The following is a 25,382-nucleotide window of genomic DNA, read 5'->3' as shown; positions in this document are numbered from 1 at the left end:
GGGGAAAAGTTCAGCCCTCATAATTTAGTGGTGATGAGTTGATCTGTGTGTACAGAAGACTCTGGTTATGAGGATTTCCTTCACGGGGTATATCAGTGTCACCATAGAGACTGACACTGGTAGTTGGGGCAGCTTCTAAAACTGCACACTCCTTACAGGGTGGTTACAGGCACCATTCAGTTCATTTTGAACCCCCTTGGAGCCATGTTTCAACTGGTAACTGAAAGGCTGAATTTCCTCAGACAGTTACTGGAAGTCCCTCGTGTCGTAATAGAGGATGTTGCACGCTTAGAGGTAAAATGCTCAGGCACAGTCTGGTGTAAAAGGCTGTTTGTGTGCAGCATGAGTATTTACCTAGCTTTAAAAAAGGTATAAACATAAAAACAAGCTGCAGTTTGAACTGGCACATGTGAATGCTGCTGTGCTGCTGTCTCGTGATGGGTCATCTTTCCATATTATGTGAGCGGAAGGCAAAGGTTTAATGGGACTTCACGTGGGAGCAGAGGAATTGTTTATGCTGACAATCCATCAGGTGAAGTACCCTTTCTCAGGACAGGCATGATGATTGCTGTCAAAATAAATACAGCTCTGTGTAATCATCCTTGAGTTCTTCTGATGCAAGCTCTCATGGGTGTCTCAAAGATACCTCCACATAATGTCTCCTGTTAACTCTAACCATTCTAAACACAGAAGTAGTTCCTCCTCTCAGCAGCATTACATTTAGTTGATTTCCATGGCACCCCCTTTAGCACTGGAAAGAGGGAGAAAGAGCAGCACTCTGATTGCTCCCTCATTACCATTCATCTTTAGTAAAATGCTGCAAGCTGCACAGTCCCATTCTTTTTTCCTTGTAATACTGTGGGTGAGAAATAAGAGTTGCAGTCACAGAAAGCTGTAGTACTGCTGTGGAGGCACAGACATTCTTGGGTAACACACAGATCCTGTTAAGCTCTGGTCGTAGCCTTCTTTCAAGTCTGATCTGTGATAAAGTAGTAGATAAGAAACTGTTATGGTAAAATGAAAACACAAGCTCCAAACAGCATTTTGAACTGTCTCTCTCCTTGATGTGTTTCTTACCTGTTGCAATTGGCTGCTAAAATCTTTCTTCTGTCTCCTCACAGCTGTGAAACGGGGTTTAAAGATGGAGATCTCTTCATGTCCTTCAGGAGCATGTTCCAAGATGTCAGAGATGCTGTTGACTGGGTTCATTACAAGGTGATTGCAAGAACTCCTGGGGACATCTGTAGTTGTAACTGGGTTAGATGGGCTGGTTTGTAACTCTTGAGTTAAGATGTGCTATACCTCTATTGGGCAAAAGCCCTGCTTTGCCGCCTAGTGAGCAGATAATTAATTACAATTGTATGTGAGTAAGTCAAGATCTCAACTGTCCTCCTAGCATGGGAACATATCTGGCTTGGCTTCTTATTCCTTTTTATTGTGCTCAGATTCTATTTCTGTACTTTAATTCATGGGGTTTAGAGCATGATGCCATGAGGGGATTTGCAGTTGAGGTCCACAACTTGTACATTGTCCTAATTATTAAAGCAGTATTCTACTGCCAGTTGTTTACATTGGTGCTGCCTTATGTTGCCCGAAAAGTACCTGCATTAAAGAGAGAAATACATCATCTGTTCTCTATTTAGAGAGGAGACGCAGTTCATCTTCTTCACACAGTTTTACACAAATTTAGAGTAAAATTTTGTAAGCATTAACATCTGGTTAAATACCTGATTTTCTTATTCTCCCTCATTTAAGGTGTCTGTTGGGTGGGATAGAGAACCATCACAAGATAATGCTCACAGTTGTACTAGTGGTGGTCCTTTTAGCCATGCAGAAGTCAGGAATCTATTTTTCTTTCCTTATGCAGTGTTGTGTGAAACATGTTGGAGTTGGCCTTTGACTAAAGCATTATGGTCAGTGTTGGAGACAGGTCATTAACTGTCTTGTTTGGTATGGCAAATCTATTTTTTGTTTGTTTCTATTGTATTCCCTTCTGAAAGGGTTAAAATGCTGTTGAAGTGGATTATTTACCATGGTGAGGGAATCGATGGATCACAGAGTTTGTGATGGTCCCTGCTACTCAAAGCCTCTCATCTCTAGAGTCACTGGTTCAGATTCGCCCTGGTTTGTACTTTCACAGCATTTTAAAGTGTGAAAGTTGGCATTACTTTGATGTCTCTTACATCCTAAGTTTCCATTACCTCACTGGGTTCTGTTGTTTCTATTTCAGGGATCGCTCAAGGAAAAGACCCTTGAGAATCTGGAGAAGTACGTGGTGAAAGATGTAAGTGTGAAGTTACTTTACTTGTGCTATGTGACATTCTGTACTGACTAAGCAGGCAAGAAATAAGCATGCTGATTTGCTTTACTAAATCACAAAACAGATAACACTGTGATTTCTATTGTAATAACCAAAGACAAAGTGGAAAGTTCGGGCGCAGCTTTTATCCTGAGCCAGTGATCCACGTGATTTCATATTGATGTGCACGTTTTTTACGTCAAATATAAAAGCCAGAGGAAATGTTATCATGGGACACAGGTGAATATGCTGGCAAGGCTCGTTTATTTCTTTTGGTGGTGAAAGCAGCTGTGTTCCCTGCCCACATTTCTCTGCCTGAGCAGACCTCTTTCTAAAAAACAATAGCTGAGCATCTCTTTAGACAGAAGTATTCTTTAGCCACCCAACCAACACATACTTAACCATGAGGGACTAAAAAAGATCCTGAAAGACTCGCCCATGTCCAGTCTCTTGATAGCCCCAAAATGTGTGTTCAGCACATGTAATGGAGCAAGCTGCAGTGATTCCCTTACTTTTGCCCCCCTGCAGTGTGCAAGGCCCCTCTAGACCACTTACAGTATAATTATTCTTTAGTCTAGATGAGCTCTGTGGTACAGTATCACTTCAAAGCAGTTTACCTTGTTTCTAGTTCCATGCCTACAAAATTCTTATGAAACTGTTCTGTGAGGTAATCAGCTATTCTGGCAATGGACTGAGATTTCTGATTCAATAAAAATAGCCCCAGGAATAAATTCTCCCTAATTTGAGGTTGGAATTATAATGCATTCCAACCTGTGGCTCATGTGAGCTCAGATTTCACCTGCCTCTGGGCCCATTTCGGGAACGGACTTGGAGCTGGAGCAGATCGGTGGGAGCAGCACAGGGTGCCTGGCACTGTGGCTGGCAGAGGCACCACAGCCCTGCTGAGCCCTTCCCCCTCGCCTTCCTCCCCTGGGCTGTGCTCTGGAGGGGTTACGTGGATGGACCAGCAGCATTCCTGGCTCTGGCCAGTACAAAACACGTGAGTTTGCTTGCTTGATGGTTTGGTTTGCTTTATTTTTTGTCTGGTGGGATCATAGCTGGGAGTGTTTTTGCCATGCTGAATGTCTGTAACTTCTGTGACTTGTATGTACCTTGGCTTTCAGGGAAAGCTGCCACTACTGCTCAGCCGCATGAATGAAGTGGGGAAGGTGTTTCTCGTCACAAACAGCGACTATAAATACACAGACGTAAGTGCTGTTTGAACTGTTGTGTTGGTTTACCACGGGATAAGCAAAAGCCAGCCATTCATTTGTTGTGTGGGTGTTGGTGGGACATCATCTGGGGGAGAATCGCTTGTTCTGTGATCTACAAGTAGGATGGTTTGGTGGTGGATGCAGATTGTCTCGAGTCATCTTTTGTAGTTCTGGTTCTGGTACCAACCTAACATCGGCCTGGCTTAAGTCCCTCTGTGCCTCATTCAGATCTTCAGCAATTAAAAGGCTGAAAAGGAAAGTGATACTCGTCTTGGATTTCAGCATCCTTTAAAATGCAGAAGTTCCCTTTCAAGTGAGATAGTCTGAGTATGAACAGGTCACCAAAGCCATGGTCCTGGAGAGGCCTAAGAGCCAGAAAGGGCTGTCTGCTAAGCTGAGAAATCAACATGGTTACTTCAGCTCCAGGTGAATGTCAAGATGTTGCAACACTGCCAATCTGAAGATTTATATGCTGTTTTAAAGCATTTCAAGATATACCTGAGGCAGTGTGCAGTTTTCTGAGGCAGCTGTGTTATTTGATTATAAAATTTAGTGGTTTAATTCCTGTCACTGTCCTATTCCATTTATTTTGTCTCCAAATCTTATGCTGACTTTTGTGTAAATTCTGAAAATAAAGTTGTGTAATCTGAAAAGATAAAATCAGAAAAGTATGCTTTTATAAACTACACAAACATATGTTTAAAAGTACATATTTAAATTCTTTCTCTCTTTCAGAAAATTATGACTTACTTGTTTGACTTCCCACATGGACCAAAGGTATGTGAATTCTAGACTGCAGTTGCAATAGCAACTGATGTGCCTAATTATCTGTGTAGCTGGAAAGCATTTTAATCCTGCTTCATCAGCTGCATGGGATTAGTTGCTTTAATCTGGTTAAAATACACTTGCTGTTTTGTGTCCTATTTGAATGGGATCAAAGCAAATACAATATAACAAAGAGAAAAGAGGCATCATCTGGTCTTAAATGATAATCTGTGTTAATGATAACATTATTTTAGTGATAAAACATTTTAACTCTGGCATTTTGCAGGCAATTTTCTTAGAAATAATGTGCAATATTTTAAATGTTGTTAAAAAAAGCCTTGATGGAAAGGAAATAGTTTTATAAAACAGCACAAGTGTTTATGCCTGATTGTGCCTTGGCTATGGTAACTCCAGAGGTTTTAGTCATGCTTTTTTTTGTTCTTCTGAGGTCAAAACTCAGCCCTGCAACTTTTGGAGACAGGCTTATGACATAAATTTATACTGCTCTTTCAGTCTCCCAGTAAGATTGGCTATCTCATGCTGAAAAGATGTCTTTTCACACTGTGCTCTAGAAGTAGAAGGTGGCCAAGGGAGACATTTTGAGAGCATAGAAAGTCACCACAGCTGATAGCTAAAAAAGCTTTTTGCTGTGGTCATGGTCTCAGAAAGTGTGGAAACATGGAGTTATGAAGGCCCAGTGTCCTTTGGGGCAGGGGTGTGATTCAAAGCCATGCTCTGTGGAACAGAGTCAAGGCATTGCTCTTGGCAAAAGTACCAGCATGGCCTTGAAAGGCTGAAGCTGTGGAGTTGCATGTGCCTGGATCCATGCAGGATGTTACCTTCAGGAACAGTGGCAGTGGTCTCATTTACAGCACCTCTTTACACAGCAGCTGTGTTGGGACATGGATGTTCAGTGCTGTTGTCGTGGGCTTGTGGCAGAAGGAAAATACCGTAGGAAATAGTGTCGGCAACCCATAATTGTACCACAAGAGGCACAGACTAAGGGATTTTAATGGACACTCATATTAAACTCCCTGTGGTTGCTTGTGTTGTGCCTGATTCTGTGGTTTGTTTCTGCCTTTGCAGCCTGGGAGTGCCCATCGGCCATGGCAGTCCTACTTTGACCTGATCCTGGTGGATGCACGAAAACCCCTCTTCTTTGGGGAAGGCACCGTATTGCGGCAGGTGGACACGGTGAGTGGTCAGTGGAGGGCACCTCCATGGCTGGCAGGGCTCCTGCACCTCCTGTGTGGCATCTCTCAATGACAATGGGCAACACAGTGTTTAGACAGGACCTGCACTAGGGGTGGTGGGCTGGAGTCTCCTCTTAGTTATTCCTCAGCAGCCCCTCACCTGGGGCACAGCAGAGCTCAAGGCTTTGCTGTTTCCCTAATGTACTGCACATGACAAAAGGAAAAGAATGTGGAAAGCTACCTCTGGGCAGCTTGGGAGTGAGAGACAGACAAAGAGTAAAATATCAATAAGACAGAAAAGATCCAGACCATCAGCTGTTCAGTACTAACACAACATCTCCTTCCTCAGGTGACTGGGAAGCTGAAGATTGGTACCTACACTGGCCCACTGCAGCATGGCATCGTGTACTCAGGAGGTGAGGCAAGAACCCTTCTCGTTCTGTGGAGTGCCTCTGACGTGGAAAATGCACCTGCTTTGTCCCTAACCCTGGCCCTCTAAAATGAGCCATACATTTCCTTTTGGCTCCCTGTTCTGAGCCATGCTATTCTTCTCTTCAGGCTCTTCAGACACAGTCTGTGACCTGCTGGGGGCCAAAGGGAAGGATATCTTGTACATTGGAGACCATATCTTTGGAGACATCCTCAAATCCAAGAAGCGCCAGGGCTGGCGGACCTTCCTGGTGATCCCTGAGCTGGCACAGGAGCTGCATGTCTGGACAGACAAAAGCGGTCAGCAGTCAGGCACACCCAGGCCTGACTTGCTCTTGCTTGCCTGGTGCTGCACCCCTGAGAGCGCCAGGGCTTAGGGGTGCCAGGGGAGAGATCACCCTGGTTTGCCGCTTCTCCTTTTGTCCCTTTTTCCTTAGTCTGGGTGCTGGTAGCAGGAGCTGGGGCAGCTTTCCATGGGCTGGTCTCAGGGTCACAGGCCCTTCATGTGTGATCAGCCAAGTGCTGCCTTGGCCACAGAAGAAGCTGCAGCTGGGTGGGATTGAGTTGTTCCTCATCCCTAACCTTATCCCAAAAACTCCTCCCCCTCTGCCCATATGGAGCCATGGCTTCTCTGGTAAAAAGTATCTGACAAGACATCTGGGTTATTCTCCCTGTAATTCCTGAGCCATGACTGCTCTCCCATCTGCAGGGAGTCCCTGCTCACCAGCCGCTTCCTCCTCGTTCCTCCCACTCCCTCTGCTGCTCTGCTGCCAAAGTGCCGTGTGTTTCCCATCCACCAGGGCTACTGCTGTTCTCCCAGGTTTGCCCTTTGGTGTGCTAAATAGGGCTGAGGGTTATGCAAGTTGCCCCATGGCTGGTTGGAAGGTTTTGGTGAGAGCTGCAAAGGTTCAGTCTCAAAATCAAAAGGGCCAACCAGAAACCAAGACCAAAATTCTGCCAGTGGCACAGAGCATGATTGACCCCTCTCCCTGCCCCGTGGCCATGAGGTGCCACGTTCCCTGCTCCAGTGTCCCTCCCCCACCATGTGAGGGAAGCAGGCAGGGTGGTGGCTTTGCTTTCAGCCCTTTTAATTTCAACAGTTTTAACTTACCATTTCCCCCTTTCTTTTCTGGATTTTCCAGCCCTTTTTGAAGAGCTGCAGAGTCTGGACATTTTCTTGGCCGAGCTATACAAGTGAGTGTTCAAACAGTGACAACTTTCCTGCTGCCTCTCCCACCTAAAGAGTGGCACTGACAAAACTGTGGGGTTGTGTTAGCGGCACTGCTGCTGGAGCCTTGACTCAGGCCTGGGCTCTGCCCACAAGACCAACCTTCCCCTCCAGACCAGTCTCCTTCCCCCAAGCCCCATCTCACAGCATCTGGTTCTGAAAGACTTTTCACACCATGTATTTACCTTCTCGCCTGTAACTAGGCATCTGGACAGTAGCAGCAATGAACGCCCTGACATCAGCTCCATCCAGAGACGCATTAAGGTACCAATCATCAAATCCCCTTTTCATCCTTCTGGATCCCAAAGGGCTTGACAACCCAACCCCGCTGCTCAGCCCTGAATTGCTTTGCTCTGCCTTTGGGTGGGCACAGCAGGCTTGGCAAAGCCACTCTGTCTTAGCTCACTGGTGTCACTGGCACTCCTGAAAGGCAGCCTGGTCTGGAATAGGGTCCCTTTCCTCCTGCCCACAGCAGCACTGACTGACGGTGCTCACTGTTGCAGCACGTGGCACTGGCACACACAGGCTTGGAGGGGCTGTAGCCTCTGGTTCAGCCAGCCCTGGGGTGCCAGCCCGGGGCGAGTGCTGACCCTGAGCCCGCTGCCACCTTCCCTTCTGTTAGCTGGGGCTTGGCTGTGCTCTGATGTCATGGGATACGAGCACAGAAAGCCTTGCTGGAGATCCTTGCAGGTCTCACGTAGCCCCCAGCCCTCAGGGTGCTCCATCGTGGCTCCAAGGTGTTGCCTGCTTGCCCCAGGAGCTAACCTGCCCTTTCCTTGTAGAAAGTGACCCACGACATGGATATGTGCTATGGGATGATGGGAAGCCTCTTCCGCAGCGGCTCTCGGCAGACCCTGTTTGCCAGCCAGGTGATGCGCTACGCTGACCTCTATGCAGCCTCCTTTATCAACCTCCTCTACTACCCCTTCAGCTACCTCTTCAGAGCCGCCCACGTCCTGGTGAGTTGCAGATCCCAGGGAGGTGGGCAAGGCCCACAAAGGTGCCTGTGCTTGTGTTTGTTAACACTTCCACAAGACACAACAGCACCTTGGAGGGCTGGGTGGCATTTGATACACCATCACATTCTGGGGTTTGCTCTCCATGTGTCTCAGGGAGGGGCCCTAGGACTGGGACACCCCTTGCCATCTCCTCTCTCTGTTACATGTGCAGATGCCACATGAGTCCACAGTAGAGCACACGCACGTTGACATCAACGAGAAGGAGTCGCCGATGGCCACGCGCAATCGCACCTCAGTGGATTTTAAAGATTCTGACTACAAGCGGCACCAACTGACCCGTTCCATCAGTGAGATCAAACCGCCCAACCTCTTCCCCCAGGCACCTCAGGAAATCACACATTGCCACGATGAAGATGATGATGAGGAAGAGGAAGAGGAGGAAGAAGAGGAGGAAGAGGAAGAGGAATAAGATGGAAAAGGCAAAGTAAAGATAAACCATGACTCTAGCAGTGATCAGGAATGGATTCCGTTGTTGGGGCCCTTGGGGTGATGGGTTGGGGGTGTGATTCTTGCAAAGGCACATTTTGAAAGTATTTGGAAACTTTTAACAAATTAACACTAATTAGGAGGAGACCCTTGTTTTCGGTTTTGCAGACGGTTCAGAAAGCTGATGGATTCTGCCTGGGTGGTGCATTCAGATTGGACTGCCAGCCCGTGCTGTCATGCTACTCCCATTACATTTAGGGATGCTGCATGTTTCTCCCTTTCCCATGATGTGTTTCATTTGGTTTTCATTTGAACAGTGTCCTGTGAACGGTTTTTGCCATTTGTTGCATTCTCTGTGGAGAAAGAAGGGATGTGCTGGGCCCTGCAGGAGACAAAATTATCCAAATCCTGCTGCCCATTGGGTTGCTGCCCTTAACCCTTTGCTCTTGAGTTACATTCTCCCCCCTCCCCATGTTAGCCAGGATGTTGCTGTGCCTTCCAGCATTCAGTTTAGCTTCTGCTTTGTGTGAGTTTCTCTGTGTAAGTGGTTCGACTCCTCCGGCCATCAGGGATGGCAGTGGGATTCCAGCTCTAGTGTATCCACCACTGTACACGTTTCAGCTTGTAGACAGATGCTTGTCACCCTCTCCCAGTGTTTCCAAGCTCTCTTTCACCATCAGCATGTGATGCATGATTTCCAGTGCATTTCTCAAACAGCTGAGCCGCACACTGTGTTCTCAACTCCTCCAGTTTCAGCAGTAAATATTAACCCAGGACCTTGAGGCTGCTGCTTTAGCATTACATTACTCACTTTGTGTTCCTTCTGCCTCCTGACCTTTCTGTCCTCTCAGCTTTAAGTGAAGCATCCCAAAGACAAATCCAGCGACCATTTGGCGTGAAAGAGCCTGTTGTGCCAGGGTGCTGCAGGCCACATGGGCCTGCCCTAAACTAGGAAACAGCACATGCCATGGGGCCAGCCCCACAGTGAGAGCCAGGAGACTCCGGTCCCGCTGGCAGCTGCCCTTGGCTTTGGCCTGCTGTGGAGCAAGCAGAGCCTCATGCCAGATTGCTGTGGGCAAGGCTGTGTCCCTGGCCAAGGAGGGTGATGGCTGCAGGCTTCTGTGTGGGGACTGGGCGTGTCCCCAGGGATGGGTGAGCAGTCCTTGTACCTGAGCCCGAAAAGCAGCCCAGGGAAGGCACGGGGCCAGCACACAGCTGGGCAGCAGTGCCCTGTGGTTTTCCTCTGTGTCATGGGTGCAGCCTCCTTTACTCCAGCCTGTGCCGTTCGCTGCAAAGGGATTACAACAAGGGCCCTCTTGTAACGAATTCGACTGTTGTTTCAGTACCATAAACTCATTTAATTTCTTTTTTCATTTTAAAGTACCTTAGGAGAAAATAAAAAAAAGAAAAACCGCACCACCAACATCTGAACAGGAAACTGCTGCTGTAGTGGCAGTTGTTCAAGTCAATAAATGATGATGTTTCTAAGAAATGCCTGGTGCTTTGTGGCGTGTTGCTGAGATGATAAGGACTGTGCTGGAGTTGGTGAAAGATGGGGCTAGTCTCTGGGGATCCCAGCAGGATGGGTGACTGGGGAAGATGGAAAGCATCTCTGGGAATTGGTTGTGTGAAGCACTGACAAGCAGTGGCTGTGGATCTGGCTGTAAGGGCATGCCTGGTCCACAGATAGCCCCAGGAAGCAGTGGTGGGGCACAAGGCTTTTGTTATCACCATCTGCATCAGCCAGGGAGGCATGGGGAGGGCAGAGAAACATTCTGGCTTGACTACAGAGAGTGAGGAGGAGCTTTTCCGTGGCAGAAAGGGCAACATCCCCACCTTGCCAATACCTCCAACACTGTGTCCTTTGAGGACTGTTTCCCACAGGCATCACAAAGGGCCAACCCCCACATACATGATGTGTGTGCAGGGTGGCACGAGGGCACAGCATGGCCCATGCTCCACCAGAGCTGCAAAACTGGTTAAACAGACAGAAATATCCAGGGAAGGCCAGTGCTGCCATGGCTACAGCAAAGGCCAGCCTGGCCAAAGGCTGTGCCCGGGACAGCTCTGGGCACTGCTGTGCTCAACCCTCACCTATAAAAAAACTCCTTGTGTCAACTCAACCACACCTGAGGAGGTTCTCCATCTGCACCACCACACAAGGATGTTCAGTACCAGGGCCTAAAGTGCCAAACAGAAAAGTAACCCTAAATGGGAGCAGCTGGTGGCCAACAACCAACAACTGACTCTTCAGGGATTGCTGAAAACCCCAAACCCAGCACTGAGTCCCTGACACTTTGATTTTGGGATCTGGAGAGCTGCTAACAGGTACCCACATTGAGGTTGGCTGCAAGAAGGGAGGGTCTGAGGGAGCTGTTCCCGAGCCCTTTCACCAAAGGCCATGCTGGGCTCTGCTATGTTTAAACTTTGTTTCTCCAAGTATAGCCGCTTGAATTTTTTAAGCTTTAGCTCAGCAGCCGGGGAGGGTGTGTGGCTGCAGGAGGGGAGGTCTGGGGGGTTCCGTGCATTCCTCCTTCCAAACCAGTCACCACAAATAGCTCACTCCCAGCCCGGGGCTATTTCTGACTGAGATGGGGAGAAGAGTCTTCAGGGCTGGAGCAATGGAAAGTATTTGACCCTCACTTCATGATGGGAAAATGTCGGGCAGAGCCTGATGGACACTCAGGCGCTGCTCAGTGCCCAGCCTTTGCCATCCTCTCTGTCCCGCCACTCTCCCCGCAACCTGTTCCCCACCCCAAGCAACAGGCGTGCTTTTACCCACTAGTGGTGATCTCTCCTGCGGCAAAAACCTGCTGGAAGCAAGGTGAGCATGCAAGGGGACAGGCCTCACCCCCTGCTCTGAGCTCTCACTGATCTGATTTCTCCCTTTCCCCACCCCCACATGCCCACCCTCCCTGCTCCGCAGAGGCCAAGGGGGCTCACAGGGGCTGCACGGAGCAAACTACCAGGGACAGGAGCCCAGGGCTCACTGCCCTCAGCCACAACCCTGCAGACATTGTGTGCTGGCCACTGCCAGCCAGTACTTCTGACAAGGTCAGTCACCAGACCTGATCCCAGCTCCTCTTGCTTTACAGCACCTCCTCACTCAGCAGAACAAAGGCTGCTGCAGCTGAAGCACAGACCCACAACTGGGGTATGCCCGACCACGATGGAGGGTGCAAAGCCCCGTGCCAGTCCCTGACCAGCAGCTATGCCAACCTCAGGCCTGAAGCCCTGGCACCTGTGGTGAACATGGATAAGGCACTTCTGTAGGTGCAGAGCCACCAGCCCACCCCAGCCCTGCACAAGGGTGCTCACCTCCAGGAGACTGGTCCTGGGGTCCACTGGGCTGTGGAGCCTGGCAACGCAGGAAGGTGCTACTGGAGCCTTGAGGACACAGAGCCCTCTGTACAGCTGCCTTTGGGCACTGCTCCTGCCCTGCTGCCACAGTGTAGCCTGGACCTGAGCAGCCAAAACCCATCCCATCTCCCTGGCCTCTTGCACTCTCCCTTTCAGGAGACCTGGGCTCTCCTGTCCTGCTCCTTCTTCCTGCTACTCTATTACACCAGAACCAGCCCTGAAGGATTAACGTAAGTTAATTCTACTTACGTCCTGCTTACAGCATCCCACCACCCTCCATCCTATGCCACACAGGGGAGCAGAAGTCCTACAAGGCCTACCACACTCTCTGTCCTGCTGATATGATGTTGGGGAGCGAGGTCCAGAGGGATGGGGCCACCCTGAAGCACAGGAGCAGGGACAGAAGCTGCACTGGGTGCAGCAAAAATTCCCCCTAAGGCTTGAGCAGCCACTGCCCAGCTTGCCAACCCAGGGTTTGGCAGCTCAAGAGCTGCGCATGGAGGAAAGCCCAGTGCAGGGAGAGCAGCTGGGCGAAAAAGCTGTGAGGAGGACAGGGACTGAGGGATAGAAGAAGCATGATATGGGTGCACAGCAGGGCTGTATCTGGCACACAGAAAAGGGTGGGCTGTTCATCCACTGGTGTGAGCTGGAAGTGATGCTGAGCAAGGAACTAAGCATGGGCTCACTCTCCTGCTCAGAAATAAGTTTCCGTCAGTGCAGGCTCCACACAGCTCTGTCACAACATAAGGGGAACAGGCTGCGACACCCAGTGCAGGGGGATGGACTGACTCACTCCACCAGCTGCTCCTGTCCCACGGAGTCACCATCATCACCAGCCACGTCTCTCACCGGCGAGCCCCGGCCACGCACTGCCTGGCAGGAACATGCGCTACGGACAGACAGCATCTACGCTTACAGACAAACAAACATCATCTGTGGAGAGCAGGTTGTAAATAAGGGGTTTTTATTACTGGAAGAAAAAGACCCTCACCCTTGAGGGAACTTCAGAAAGAGGAATTCAGCTGCTTGCCATTGCCACCAGCTTCCCAGCCAGCCCCTGATCAGCAAAACCACCAGCACATCCCTCCCCAGCTTGAGGACTCATGAGCCCAGACCCACCGAAGCGAAGAGCAACACCTGGCTCTAAGAGAACAGGATCCAGCCTCTCTGTGGCTCTTGGCAGCTGAAGTCGAGAGTAAAGACTGTTGATGTGCCAGTAGCAGAGATCTGGGTCCGGGATCACCATCAGCCCCACCACCCGCATGCCAAAATCCGTCCCTTGGAAATGAGGGGGGAGCATGGAAGAGGGAAAAATGCATAAACTGGAATGTTCAACAGAAAAAAAAAATCATCATTTATCTAAAAAGAATAGAAATAAACAAAATGCTTTTAAACAAAATCACAAAATATACAAATAAATCTGGTACAAAATAAATAGGAAAGATTGGAAATCTACAACAAAATTGGAATAATTATAAAATTAATTCGTATGACAATCAGTATATGAAACGTATACACTTCATTCAGGATTTCAGTTGTGCTTATTCAGGTTTATGTACACACATGGAAATACTGTAGTCAGAATACTACAATCCTGGAAACCCGAAGTCATGTACAATATGATACAATTCGCAAAGACCACATACGATGGCAAGTAAGACACAGGGAAGAGCCGGCTGGAGTGGCTGAGCAGGATTAGACAGCCATGAAAATGCTCTATGGAGGGAGAGCCACCATGCTCCTGAACAGGGGGATCAAGGCCCAGCCAGCAGCAACCGGGAAAGGGCTCGGGGCAGTCAGGAAGGACCTGACTGCAGGAGGAAGGTTTGGTGTGAGCCCTCTGGCTGCCAAGCACCAGCCACTCATGGCTCCCAGGAACGCTTCTCAAGTATTTGGAGTTTCAGATTCAGCGTGTTTGGCATCTGAGCTCCTGCCCAATGATTCAGGTATCAAGGCTGGCTCTGCTCGAGAAAAAATATGCCAAGAACTCTGAGGTCCCTCAGCAGGGCCTGACCCTGAACCACATGTAAAGCCACCCTTGTGCTCGGGAGAACATGGATCAAATGGGACCAGAGCACTGCTGCTGGGGTCCTGCTGGTGGCTTTCCACTCTCCAAATTCCATGTGGTCTCCAAGAAAGGCAGAGTCCCTTGAGCAGCATCTCCTACCCTTAGTGTGAGAAATGAAGACAGGGTGGCTGCAGTGTTGCCTGTTCCCGACTGCTGGACCTCCTCCTCACCTTCCTGAACACTCAACTAAACCTCAGTGAGAAGAGCAGAGGAACGGCCACGGCCGATGCGAGTGCAGCCATTGCAGAAGCCACACTGATGAATTCAAACCAGCACAATGCAGAAGGACACAGCACGTACCCTGGGTAAAAACCTGCTGGCCAAGACAGCCCAGCCCAGCCCAGCCAGCTGGGACCTGAGACTTTAAAGCAGGGATGACACTAGAGCTGATCTAGGCCCAGCCAGTCTGTCGCTTCTGAGAACAAAGGAGCTCACCCGGAGCCCCTCACCCTCCCACAGTGATCTTTGGGCAAATCCAGAAGACATGCATGCAATATTGGCACTTCCAACTAAAGGCCTATGATCCAGGCACCCGACACCTACTAATTTCTCACTTGGATTTGGAAGGATGTGGAACAACAGTGATGCCCAGAGGATAAAACACCACCTCCTATTATAAAGCTATGTGATCAGCAGAGTTGAGATGGGATGCTAGACTGCTCTGCCAAGCACCAAATGCTGGGACAAGTGCTTTCTCCCCAACAAACCCTGGAACCAACTGACTACCACGCTGCTTCCAGGAGGAAAAGACAACAGAGACATCAAATCCACCTCTGGAGCAGAGACACCTGCAGCCCGTGCATGTTTCAGGCTCACGACAGCTAACAAACCTCCAGCCTGGCTCTATGACACACATAGGCCACTTCTGTAGTCTGGCCAAACACCTGCTGCTGGGGGGGACTAAATACCAAGCACTTCCTTAGCCAGAAATCTGCACTGGAGCAGCAAGAGCAGCCAGGGCATCATCCTCTGCAGGATCCCAGTGATCAGCCCTGCTTAGAGAAAAAAACAGGGCCCAAAAGCAAAACCTGAGAGGAGAATGCTGTTTCTCAGCTGGAGACAGAAAACCAGAAGCTTTGAGTACCGTATTTCCAAGGTGAAGAACTGCTATAGAGCCTGACCTCAGGATAACAAGAAGAAAACATCACTTTGACTGAATTCAGTGCTACCAACCTGTGAAACAACTCCATCTCCCAACTGTACCGTGCCACAGGCTGGAGGCCACTTTCTGGCAACCCCTCCCCATCCCTGCAGCTCAGGGAAGGGCACTGGGATAACCTGGCATCCCAGGCTTTCTCCTAGGGAACATCCTGGCTTTCCCAGGTTCAGCATCCAGCTTCTAACGGAACTGCAAATACACACAAACAGATAGAGAAGCTCAACTGTACCGCCTTTGACCCACAAAACCAGCATCCCCTCACCTGGACACAACCTCAAGGATGTGGCCATGAGACTAAACACAGAGCAACACAACTCTGCGTGAAGCTTGGCACAAGGACAAGGGCAAGACACAGAGCAGGGGGTTCTGCAGGAACCCATGGACGTCCAACATCCTCACATGGGAGTGAGGCCAATATCACCACAGCGATCATACCAACAAGAGACTTGCAACTGATGGACCAAGTATAGCAGCAGCACAGGGATGAGGGCAGCTTCTCAGCCCAGCCCGTGGGGCAGAGCCTGTCCTCTCCACTGGGAAGTCAGAATGAAGGCTGCTCTCCTCTCTGTACCATGAAGATGCCCGATCATATTAGTTAAGCTTGTCATTTCACCCTTGGGCCAAACCAATCCTCAGTATCCAAGCGCTAGGTACTTCTTTTGGTCTGTGTAGAACCACAGTGCAGGGCCAGGCAGTGGGGTGGGCAGCATTCCCAGGGCAGTACCACACTGAGCCTTTCACCACATGCTGGTTTCCTGCCTTGTGCCAGCTCCACACAGTGTCAATGCAGGGACCCCTCAACTCCCCAAAGCTAGGGGGTCACCTTTGAGATGAAGCCTCAAGTTAGCATCATGACAAGAGGTTCTCTGCCACATCATTTCCCACCCTCAGCCCCAGTTTTCTACCGGTAATCCAGAGACTGGATAACTTGACAACTGGTACACAGGTACTAGTTTTAAAACCACAGACGTGTGTATTAGATATTGTATAAAATATGGTACAACTTTCATGTGGGAACGATTTCTATAGAGTGTAATTCTGCACAAGGAAGATGCATGTTCCAAGGGGTCCTGGAGAACGCAGCTGTGTTCTCCATCATGTAGGATACTTACACAGGATGGCTTGTGAGGAGACAGGGCTGCTCTTTGATCTGCACCCCAACACCCCTTGGCTGAGCTCTGCAGAGATCACAGGAAGCACCACCACTGCCCAAGCAGCCCCTCACACAAAGCTACCTCTTTGGTTTTCTTTGAGCAGATTTGAGCCAGAGCCTGACACCACCAATGACAAATCTCATGCTCATCTGAGCTAGGCCCTGAAGGCTAAGAAGCAGCAATGGGTGATGTCCATGGACCATTGGGGCAACTCGCCCTGCTCCTCCTGAGCTTTCTCCTGGTCTGAGGTGAGTGCAAAGGGCCATATCCTGAGACTCCTACTCTTGCCAGCTCCACCCACACAAAAAGGCACTTAAAGAAAAGAAGGAAAAGAAAAAATGAAACAAAAAAGCCCCCTGCAGTGAGGAAAAGGGGATTAAGTCCAGGAGAAGAGGGTAAGAACAGACCAGTGAGCACAATGTGAATGAGTGGCTGACCTCTCTTCCAATGGGGTCTGAGAACTGCACCCCTCGAGCAGCCAGCTCCAGCTGCCCTGCCCATCAGGTCTCAGCATCATCCCATTCCTGCCCAGACCGGAGCAGGAGCTTGAGGGGGCAAAAACTGCATGAGAGGGAACTACACACAACTACAGGTTGCGAGCAGAAGCGGTGAGCAGGAGAAGGACCTGCCCTGTGGAATTTGCCCTGCTGGTGCATCTGGATGGGGGAAGCACCTTGTCCTGTCGTGCCAGCCTCAGGGCCCCTGCCCACCAGCCAGCCCGGACACCCTGCCAGCATCCCTCGTCCCACTGGGTGATAACCCATCCAAAGCTCCTCTAGGGCAGCAGCCTTCAGCTGCACAGGGATTTCAGGAAATGGGCAAGCTGGGAAAAAACAACAAGTGCTTTGTAAACTCTGGAGGGTCTGAGCTTGTGGTCCACACAGCAGCTGAGGATGGTTTGCTAAGCCTACCCTGAGCCCCTCTCCTCTCAGAACTAGTGTGCTTCATATGATCTCCACATCACCAGAGTCAGTCTCATTCGGAGAAAGATTCTCACTGGAAAGCAAGAACATTCCTTCACTCTTTACAAAGATTTGGCAATACACAGAATTAAAAAAAAAATCATAGTTACAACAGATTCAGGTTCATTTCATTTAAAGGAAATTCAACCAACAGGAGTGTAAAAGTTATAATTCACAGTTGTGCATTTAAGATATTAGTGTTGAAAACCTCACTTCAAAGAACTCTTGTGCAAAATTGTATTGACAGTAGAAACCATGGCTAGATGCCCTCCCAGTCTCCCCCAACTGACAGGCCATTGTCCGCCCCGCTGCCTGCACCCAGAGGCAGACGGACGAGGGGAACAAGGGCAGCAGCAGGAGTTGACATAGGAAGATGCAGTATCCTTTCTACAAGTCAAAGCCTGGCCAAGGTCTGAGGTCAAGTCCAACGATTCCCAAAGCCACCAGCCGGTGCCCTGCGCTGCGGTGACGACCGACTGGCCACATGTCCTTATGGCACTGTGGCACAGCATCCGGCATCTGAGTCCCCCGGAATGCAGGCAGGCAGCCAGCGAGGCAGAGAAAGTAGATCTGCTCGGGCAGGACACCCCCTGCAAGGGCACAGACTCAGATGCCGTGGCGTCTCCAGTGCGGTCAGGAGAGCCAAGCCCCGGCATTGGCAAACGCTGTCCAGAGGCTCAGAAGTGATCCTGAGCAGGGCACTGGGCTCCTCTGCTTGTGATGGTGCCCACCAAGAGGGTCGGGAACCCCTTGCATTTGTTAAACAGTAAAACTGTAAATACCCTGAGAACAGGGAGACTGGATTTCTTCCCCTCCAAGGAGAGGACCATGCTTTATTCTTCAAGCTAATTAGCAGTAGCAGCTCCTAACCCCTCTGGGTCAGGTACATATTTTCCATATGAAACATCTATGATCAACTATTTTTATGGAAATTAAGTGAAATTATTTCACTTTCCATTACTGGATCTGTACAAATGATGAAAAACAGACATGCAAAAAATTGCCTGCAAATTTTGGAACAGTGCAGCATGGGCAGAAGCAGGAGGTATTTGCTTTGGGATCACATGGCTTTGGTTGGAAAAACTGGCGCTTTTTTTTTCCTTTTTTTTTTCTTTTTTTTCTTTTTTTTTTAAAAAGGGAAACAGACATTGAAACAAATCCATAACCTGCCATAAGAAGCAGAAGTCAGATCCAGGGAGCAACCTCATCCTGGAGAGAGCTGCCTTGACTTGAGCCTTCCCTCCTTTGGCAGGTTTGACAAAACGGATACTGCATCTCAAGTTCACCACCGAGTCAAACACTTCTGACAAACTTTTACATTCACAACACTAGATAAAAACTGGCAAGGTGAGTCCCTCGCCAAGGACAGACGCTGTAACATCTCAACATTTTGCTCTGTGAGAAAGGTGCAATATTGGCAGCTCTCTGGGAACCACAGGACTCAGGTCAGCCCGTGCTGACGCTGAGCCGTGTGCTCTCAACGGTGGTGGGCTGGTGCACATCAGAGCAAGGATGGAGGCTAAGGAAACGCTTTCAGATAAGAGTCAAAAAAAGTTAATACAAAACTAAATGTGAGAGCAAGGTTTTGGGGGGCCTGTTTTTCTCCTCACTGTGTGCACAAGTTTGATACTGTGCAATTTCTGTGCCCCTTTGTGGGGACTTCATCCTCATGGGTGGCTCCAAGGAAGAAGTGAACCCTTGCCAAGGGGGAGGACAGCAAAAATTAGGGCTGCTTTCTGAAGCCGAAAGAGAGAGGAGGAGGGACACAGGCAGACCCAATTGGCTCTGATACCAGGCACTCCAATTTCCTGTGGGGAGATCCTGCAACAAAATATTGCACCTTTCCAGCCACACAGAAGGACCGTGGGAACTTGAAGCAAGTGCCTTCCCCAGCCCGTGAGCAAGAGGGATGGGGCAGGTGTGCAGGCACAGAGAGCTCTGGCAGTTGCATTTGGGGCTGGGGGCTTCTTTGGGTTATCCCCAAAGAGATTATCCAGGTGTAAAGAAAGGAAGGGAAATGCTACATAGGCAGTGCCCACGGCAGGGTCTTGAAACAGGGAAACTGCAATGCCCGATTTACTAATCCAGATACAGAGGGCAATGTTCACATTTTGTTTGAGACAGCATTGGAAGGGGAGAGAACTGGGGGGATAACTTTCTTCTTTTTTATTTGAGGACTTAAGACTCCATCTGTAGGAGTGGGGAACGGGTGATATACAACTGCCATGGGGTGCCTCTTGCTTGCACCCAGTCTGCATCCAGATTTTTGGTGTGAAGGAAGTGGTTCCTGCTGCCCAAGGATGCCCTGCACCAGTGGCAGCTGGGTGTGAGGCTCTCTGTTCTGCTACCATGGTAATCCCTAAAATGGCTGATAAATGGGACAAGAGAGAAGGAAATGCACTAAATCCACTGAAAGGAAGGAATGTGGCTGGAAACAGCCTGGAAATGAACCTCTCCGAATCCCTGAAGTGCAATACACTCGCGTCTGGAAAGTTTTGTCAGTTCTTGGAGAGGAGAGGATGGTTCTGACTCCTCAGCAGAGCCCATTGTTGCACTGGCAGAGGTTTACTGTCACCTGGAGCACGTACGTTTGGTGTAATTGTAGCAGCATCTTTCGTGTTAATATTAGATTAAAGGGGGCACAGGGACTGACATTCTGATACTCATCTATTGCTCCAACTCAGCATATTCTGTGATGTAGCAAAGGCTGCACATCTGCTCTGGCCAAGGTAATGGTGTGCAGAGCACTATGGCATGGGAGTGCTTAAAGCCTTGTCATTTCAGGTGCACACATTAATTCACCAAGCAATTGTCAGACACATCAATGAAAAATCACCCACTTACTTCACTATGGAAAATTATGCCCAGCTTTCATTTCACAAGACTGCAGTTTTGCTACTTAGTTCCTTTGCCCCAGTATCATCTTCAACACAGACAAAAGGTTTTGGAGGTTACAAAACTGTAAGTGTAACAATGCTTTTGCCTGTTCTACAAAGAAACCTTCTGAAATTTGAAAGATCATTAAATACCAAAGTAACTGCTCCTTCCCTGAAATTTAACTGGAAGAATGGAATAATCCTCATGCCTTGGCCCTCCAGGTGGCTGAAACCAGAGGTTCCTTGAAGCTCACTCATTCTTAAGACACAAATAACATACAAGTACCAGTTACTAACTTTTTCAACAGGGCAACAAAAAGGACCAGAGAGGGGTGAGAAGAGCCCTAAGGACATTGGAGCCAATTCACAAAACCATGATAGAGCCCATTTCAGGTTCATGAAGGACAGAAACAATTTAAAACTCTGCAAAATACTTTTTAAAAACATGAGCTCTCTTGAAAAAATAACTGGAGGAGCTTTTAAACTTCTCCATATGTGTTTGAGGAAGAAAAACCCAAAAAGGATCAAAAATACAGATAAAAAATAAACATAATTCTACTTTGCAAGAAGAATTTTCATCGTTCTCAAGGGTGGCTCACCATTCCCAAATTACGTTTGGGGCTTTAGTCTCTCTTGCTCTTTGCTCCTTTCTTCCTGTTTCTTTCTCTTCTGCTCCCAGAACGGATGCAAAAGTCTTTGGTCTCAGAACACTGGATGCAGCACAGTGTTGCAAGCACATACTAACGGTGTTCACACTCGGGGAGGAGGCAGGAAGGAGCGAGGGCTGGTCCTGCTGAGGAGAAGGGATGGGTGGGTTGTGGGGAGTCAGCTCCTAGATGGCTCCTTCACTGTGCATACTGTGGTTGGGCTTGTTGTGAGTCACACAGTTCTGCTCGTTCAGCAGGTTTGCTGTCTCATCCGGCAAACCGTCATGCAGCTCCGTAAGAGTCAGTTCGATTTTAGTGTTTTCACTGTCCGAGGACTGAGGTGTTTTGTCCATCCGGGATGCCATCAGGGCATTTTGGTACTGCTGTCTTGAGATCTGCTCCAAGAACGGGGAAGGAACAAAAAAAAGTCAGTCACATTTTTGTGTCTCCTGTGGGAGAAAATAAAGTGCCCTCCCTTTCCAGATGATCACACTTCAACCCCTCTTTACCTGTTCCTATAAAACATCCCTGTGCTTTGCAAGCCTAGAGCATCCCAGCTCAACACCACAGCATGGTGACAATTCCAGGGAGGGTGGAAGCAAAGTGCTGTGCAATCACCATGCTGTTCAAAGGCAGGGATTTATATTCCTATGCAGAGATTTTTAAATCAGACCTCCATTTCCCTCTAACCATGCACACTTCTAGGACCAGAACCAGAGATCAGTGAAGTCTTTCTCCCAACTTCAGTGAGCTCCTGGTGAGGGTCTAGGTGTCCCTATAGAGCCCAACCAGCTCTATAGTACAAGTAGAGCATACAGGCATTACTGTGCTTGTCTAGGCCAGCAAACACAGCAGGAGCTACAGCCTTATATATAAGGATATTCAATTCTAGAAAAGACTGGGGTGTCCATAGAGATGAGTCCAAATTAGCAACCCTTGAAGTCTTCCACTGGTCTCTGCAAGAGCTGGTTGCACTCAGCAGAACAGTCATGACAGGAGCTGGCCTAGAGCACAGAGTGTCACTGCCCATGATGCCCCAGGGGCAAGGAAATCCACAGCCCTGTACATCCACATGTGGTGGTGGAGGGGAAAATTCCTCCTGGAGCCACAAACAATCAGCCCAGTGAACTCCTTCAGATCAACCTTCCCAGTCAGGACAGGCAGCAGGATGCACGTGCACTGGCAGCCCCGTGTGCCGCAACAGCAGTTATCTCGGCAGGCAGGAAGGTGGAAGAGGTGAAACAAGACTTTTAGAAAAACCCTAAGTTTCAGTAGCAACACAAGAGAGGGACTGTAAATGGAGAGAGTCAGATGGACCAGGTCACAAATTCAAAAACAAAATCCAAACATGCATGAGCAGATCATGACCCTGGTTTTACAAGGTATTAACCGAATGAATGACCACATGGCACAGTGAAAACACTAATGTTGGGTACTCTGACCTGTGTGTAAAGCAGAGTGATGCAAGAAGAGGTGTGCAAGTCTGACTGCAGAGATATTAGAACAGTTTAGCACTCATTAGCCTCAGTATGAACACAGTGAGATTTGGAAGGACATAAACCAGGACAGGATGAGCAGCTAGCTGCTCTGTCCAGCAGATTAGTCATTGAAATTGTAGTGAGAATCACTTGCCCAGTAATAAACATCTACTGATCTAATCCCTGAAGGATTGAACCATTGACCAATACATTTGCATCTCAAAGTTTTGACAGCAAGACTTTACTTTCCTTTTAAAATTTGGCTATGGAATAATCAATTTAGCATTATAGTATGTCTACCCTATTCCACATTCTTAACACTGAATTAAATTTGACAGAAGTTGAGTTCACAAATCATTTGAGTTGCATACAAAGAAACTGTGAACGTGCACCTTATTTAAGAAAAGCATCGAAGTCAACTTCTGGCTATGGGATGTCAGCTTCCCTGGACTCCCGGAGGGGCTGGAATTGCTGCCAGCATTAGCTGTTTCTCAGCTCAGCTAGATTTCCTATCCCCCAGGACTCGCACACATTTCAGCGTGGGATGCACCATGCTGGGGGACAGAGCTGTATTCATGCAGCAACTCACTGGTAGTATGAGACATGAGCCTAATACATGTGAAGTTAAGATAAAGAGAAATATCCAAGACTTCTCCAAGCAGAAGAAGGATGGCAAGTCGGAAAGTAAGATCAAGAACCCCAAACTGAAACCAAAACCAGAAGTGAATAAAAACTGCAACCAATGGTAAATGTCTCATCCTTTAGAAAAGGACACTGTCTGATAATGAAGAGTCTCCATTTTGGATGGCTCCAAAAGCTTCACAAGGATACGTTCGACTTAAAAGCAGAGAGGTTGTTTTCTATAATCTTTCCTTGAAGGACCTGAAATCCAGAAAATTACATGACCAATCTACTTACAAGCCCAAATGAGAAGAATAGTGAAGACAAATGACTGGACAGCAGATACTGGAAAAAAGTAGTTTAAAGTGATTTTTAAATGGCTGCTTTCATAATGCTATTTACTCACAGAGCAATTTAGAAGGCATTCCCTTCCCCAGGCTCTCCATCCTAGCAGCCAAGCCCGGCTTTCCAGCAAGGTCTTTCTAGCTTTTTTCCTACCTTGACAAACTGAATGTCTGTGAGCGCTTTCACTGAGTAATCCGGGACATACACTTGCAGGAAGGATGCGTTCAGCTGGTTGTTGCTGCTCCCTAACGTCGGTGTCACTGCGTCGATGCGATCACCTCGGTTTAAAGAGTCGGAGTGATTCAAACCACAGGGCCGAGGCGGAGACTTGTTTTCAGCTAAGAAACAGGCAAGAGCGAGAGATTTCTTAAATCAAGCAGAAAAAGTCACCAGTTTAAAGTCACCAGTTTCAAAGGGACATAAGAAACCATGATGTAGCACAAATAAACTGCAAAGGCTTAATCCACTCATAACTAGACATGTGGCTAAACAACCAAATCACCCTGAAAGGACATTTTCAGTCCAGAGCTGGTAGCCAGCATCACTGAGTATGCCCTAAACAAACCTAGACTTGTTTATGCTGCAACAGACACACTCTGAGAACACAGCGCTTCAGCTGATGAGCAGAAACCACTAGAGAAAGGTAACTTCCCAAGGCTCTCTCTCTTGATAGTTAGATCATGCTTAATACATTTTTTTCTTAATGATTTATAATCCCTGCTCCGTACCAGAGCTTTCATCCACAGTCAGTCTCAGGTAAGCCTTACCCCCTTTTATTCCACCTGGTATCTACACATGCCTTGTTCCCTAAGCTAGAGCAGGCATTTTCAGTAAGAGTGACGGAGTCTTCAGTGGACCAGAGAGCAGTCCATGTGGTGATTACTTCAACATTTCCTCTAGCACCTCCCAGTGCTTGAAGGGGCAAAACCTCAATGAAAGACAGCGAGCTCCATGTGGTACATGCCAGTCAGTGACACAGGCAAAACAGTCCATGCCACAGAGAAAAATCTGTGTATAGAAAGGAGTAAACTGCAGACATTATTTTCCATCACTGGCCTTTAGGCACTGCAGGGTTTCACTTGAAGACCTCACAGCTGTCCCTTGCAAGTGTGATTGTACACAGTCTATCTGAAGAAACTGTGCTTTCAGGACACCAAATTCTCCATCTGTGGCTTCCACCCACACTGTGACCCAGAAGATAGAAGGGCAGAAACACATCCTAAGAGAGATTCCAAGCCCTCCTGCATAAGGGCTTTTCCCTGGGTGCACACACAGTACACACTGATCAAAGAACTGTCTTTGGGACTAGTGAATTTTTGGAACCTAATGCAGTTAAAACACATTCAGCCAGCCCAAACTGAGACTTGATGTTAACTATGCTAGTCACCTCATGACCCCCATTCTCAAGCTGAGAGATCATTTTCGTATAATCTTAAAATACAAAGTCTCTTTGAGCAAATCAACAACAGTATCCTTACAAGCTTTTCAAACTCTTTTTTTTTTTAAGACTTCTATATATAATCTTAATTCTTAAAAAAAACCTCCCTTAAATTTAATCCTACCTCTGCCACCGAATCACTAGAAATATAGTATCTCCTTGTCCAAATGACACAGCCTGTTCCACTTCTCTGCATCCAGCCTTTCCTAAACCTAACACTTAGGATGCATGGCAGAACTGCACTGCTTTGTATTTCCCACTTATAATCTCTCTGATGTTGTCTTTCTTTCAATTTTAGAACAGGGAACAAAAAAATACAGGTTCTGACAACTTGACAATTTTTCCACTGTTTCTGCACTGTGGGATTAGTGCAGGTCCCTATGGCAACACCAAGGACGGGCTTAGGGGGAAGCACTCAGAGCCTTGCAAGGTCCTCCTCCATGCCAACTCAAAAGCCACAGCAGGCTGCAGTAACTGTGGCCAGGAGCCAAAACTCTACCTGCACACAGGACTTGATGCTGAAATTCCCACTGGAGAACAAGGAATTGTGAAGGCTGAATGAATTTGTCCTCTTTCCCACCTGTATACACAAAATATGGCTGTGTGTGACAAGAACAGCATCACTGCTGACTAGGATAAAAGCTTCCATCTGGAACAACTTTACGCTAGTGTGACTTGTATCTGCCTTTTCTTTTCACCAG

The 25,382-nt window shown here is 48.2% G+C and overlaps 2 protein-coding genes across 8 annotated transcripts in view; one reads left to right on the top strand and one right to left on the bottom strand.

Annotated features, from left to right (window-relative positions):
* The window catches only part of NT5C2 (5'-nucleotidase, cytosolic II), a 60,575-nt gene extending 50,510 nt beyond the window's left edge, over positions 1-10,065 (top strand). For 4 of the 5 annotated variants that reach the window (XM_064663206.1, XM_064663207.1, XM_064663208.1 and 1 more), the window contains 11 exons: positions 1,122-1,215; positions 2,231-2,284; positions 3,424-3,507; positions 4,249-4,290; positions 5,365-5,472; positions 5,821-5,887; positions 6,030-6,200; positions 7,043-7,094; positions 7,332-7,392; positions 7,911-8,087; positions 8,299-10,065. In XM_064663206.1, the coding sequence (XP_064519276.1) occupies positions 1,122-1,215; positions 2,231-2,284; positions 3,424-3,507; positions 4,249-4,290; positions 5,365-5,472; positions 5,821-5,887; positions 6,030-6,200; positions 7,043-7,094; positions 7,332-7,392; positions 7,911-8,087; positions 8,299-8,556 (1,168 nt within the window). In that variant the 3' untranslated portion in view covers positions 8,557-10,065. Of the gene's footprint in view, positions 1-173; positions 295-1,121; positions 1,216-2,230; positions 2,285-3,423; positions 3,508-4,248; positions 4,291-5,364; positions 5,473-5,820; positions 5,888-6,029; positions 6,201-7,042; positions 7,095-7,331; positions 7,393-7,910; positions 8,088-8,298 lie in introns of those variants that run through there. The other variant, XM_064663210.1, reaches the window with a different exon arrangement.
* A 2,815-nt stretch (positions 10,066-12,880) lies between these two features.
* CNNM2 (cyclin and CBS domain divalent metal cation transport mediator 2) overlaps positions 12,881-25,382 on the bottom strand; it is a 119,686-nt gene continuing 107,184 nt past the window's right edge. For all 3 annotated transcript variants that reach the window (XM_064663204.1, XM_064663202.1, XM_064663203.1), the window contains 2 exons: positions 23,397-23,581; positions 12,881-21,194 (listed from right to left, as the gene is read on the bottom strand). In XM_064663204.1, the coding sequence (XP_064519274.1) occupies positions 20,985-21,194; positions 23,397-23,581 (395 nt within the window). In that variant the 3' untranslated portion in view covers positions 12,881-20,984. The remainder of the gene's footprint in view (positions 21,195-23,396; positions 23,582-25,382) is intronic.

This window comes from Pseudopipra pipra, chromosome 8 (genome assembly GCF_036250125.1).
Source record: "Pseudopipra pipra isolate bDixPip1 chromosome 8, bDixPip1.hap1, whole genome shotgun sequence".
NCBI classification, from domain to species: domain Eukaryota; kingdom Metazoa; phylum Chordata; class Aves; order Passeriformes; family Pipridae; genus Pseudopipra; species Pseudopipra pipra.
This window is presented reverse-complemented; position numbering and strand designations above follow the sequence as displayed.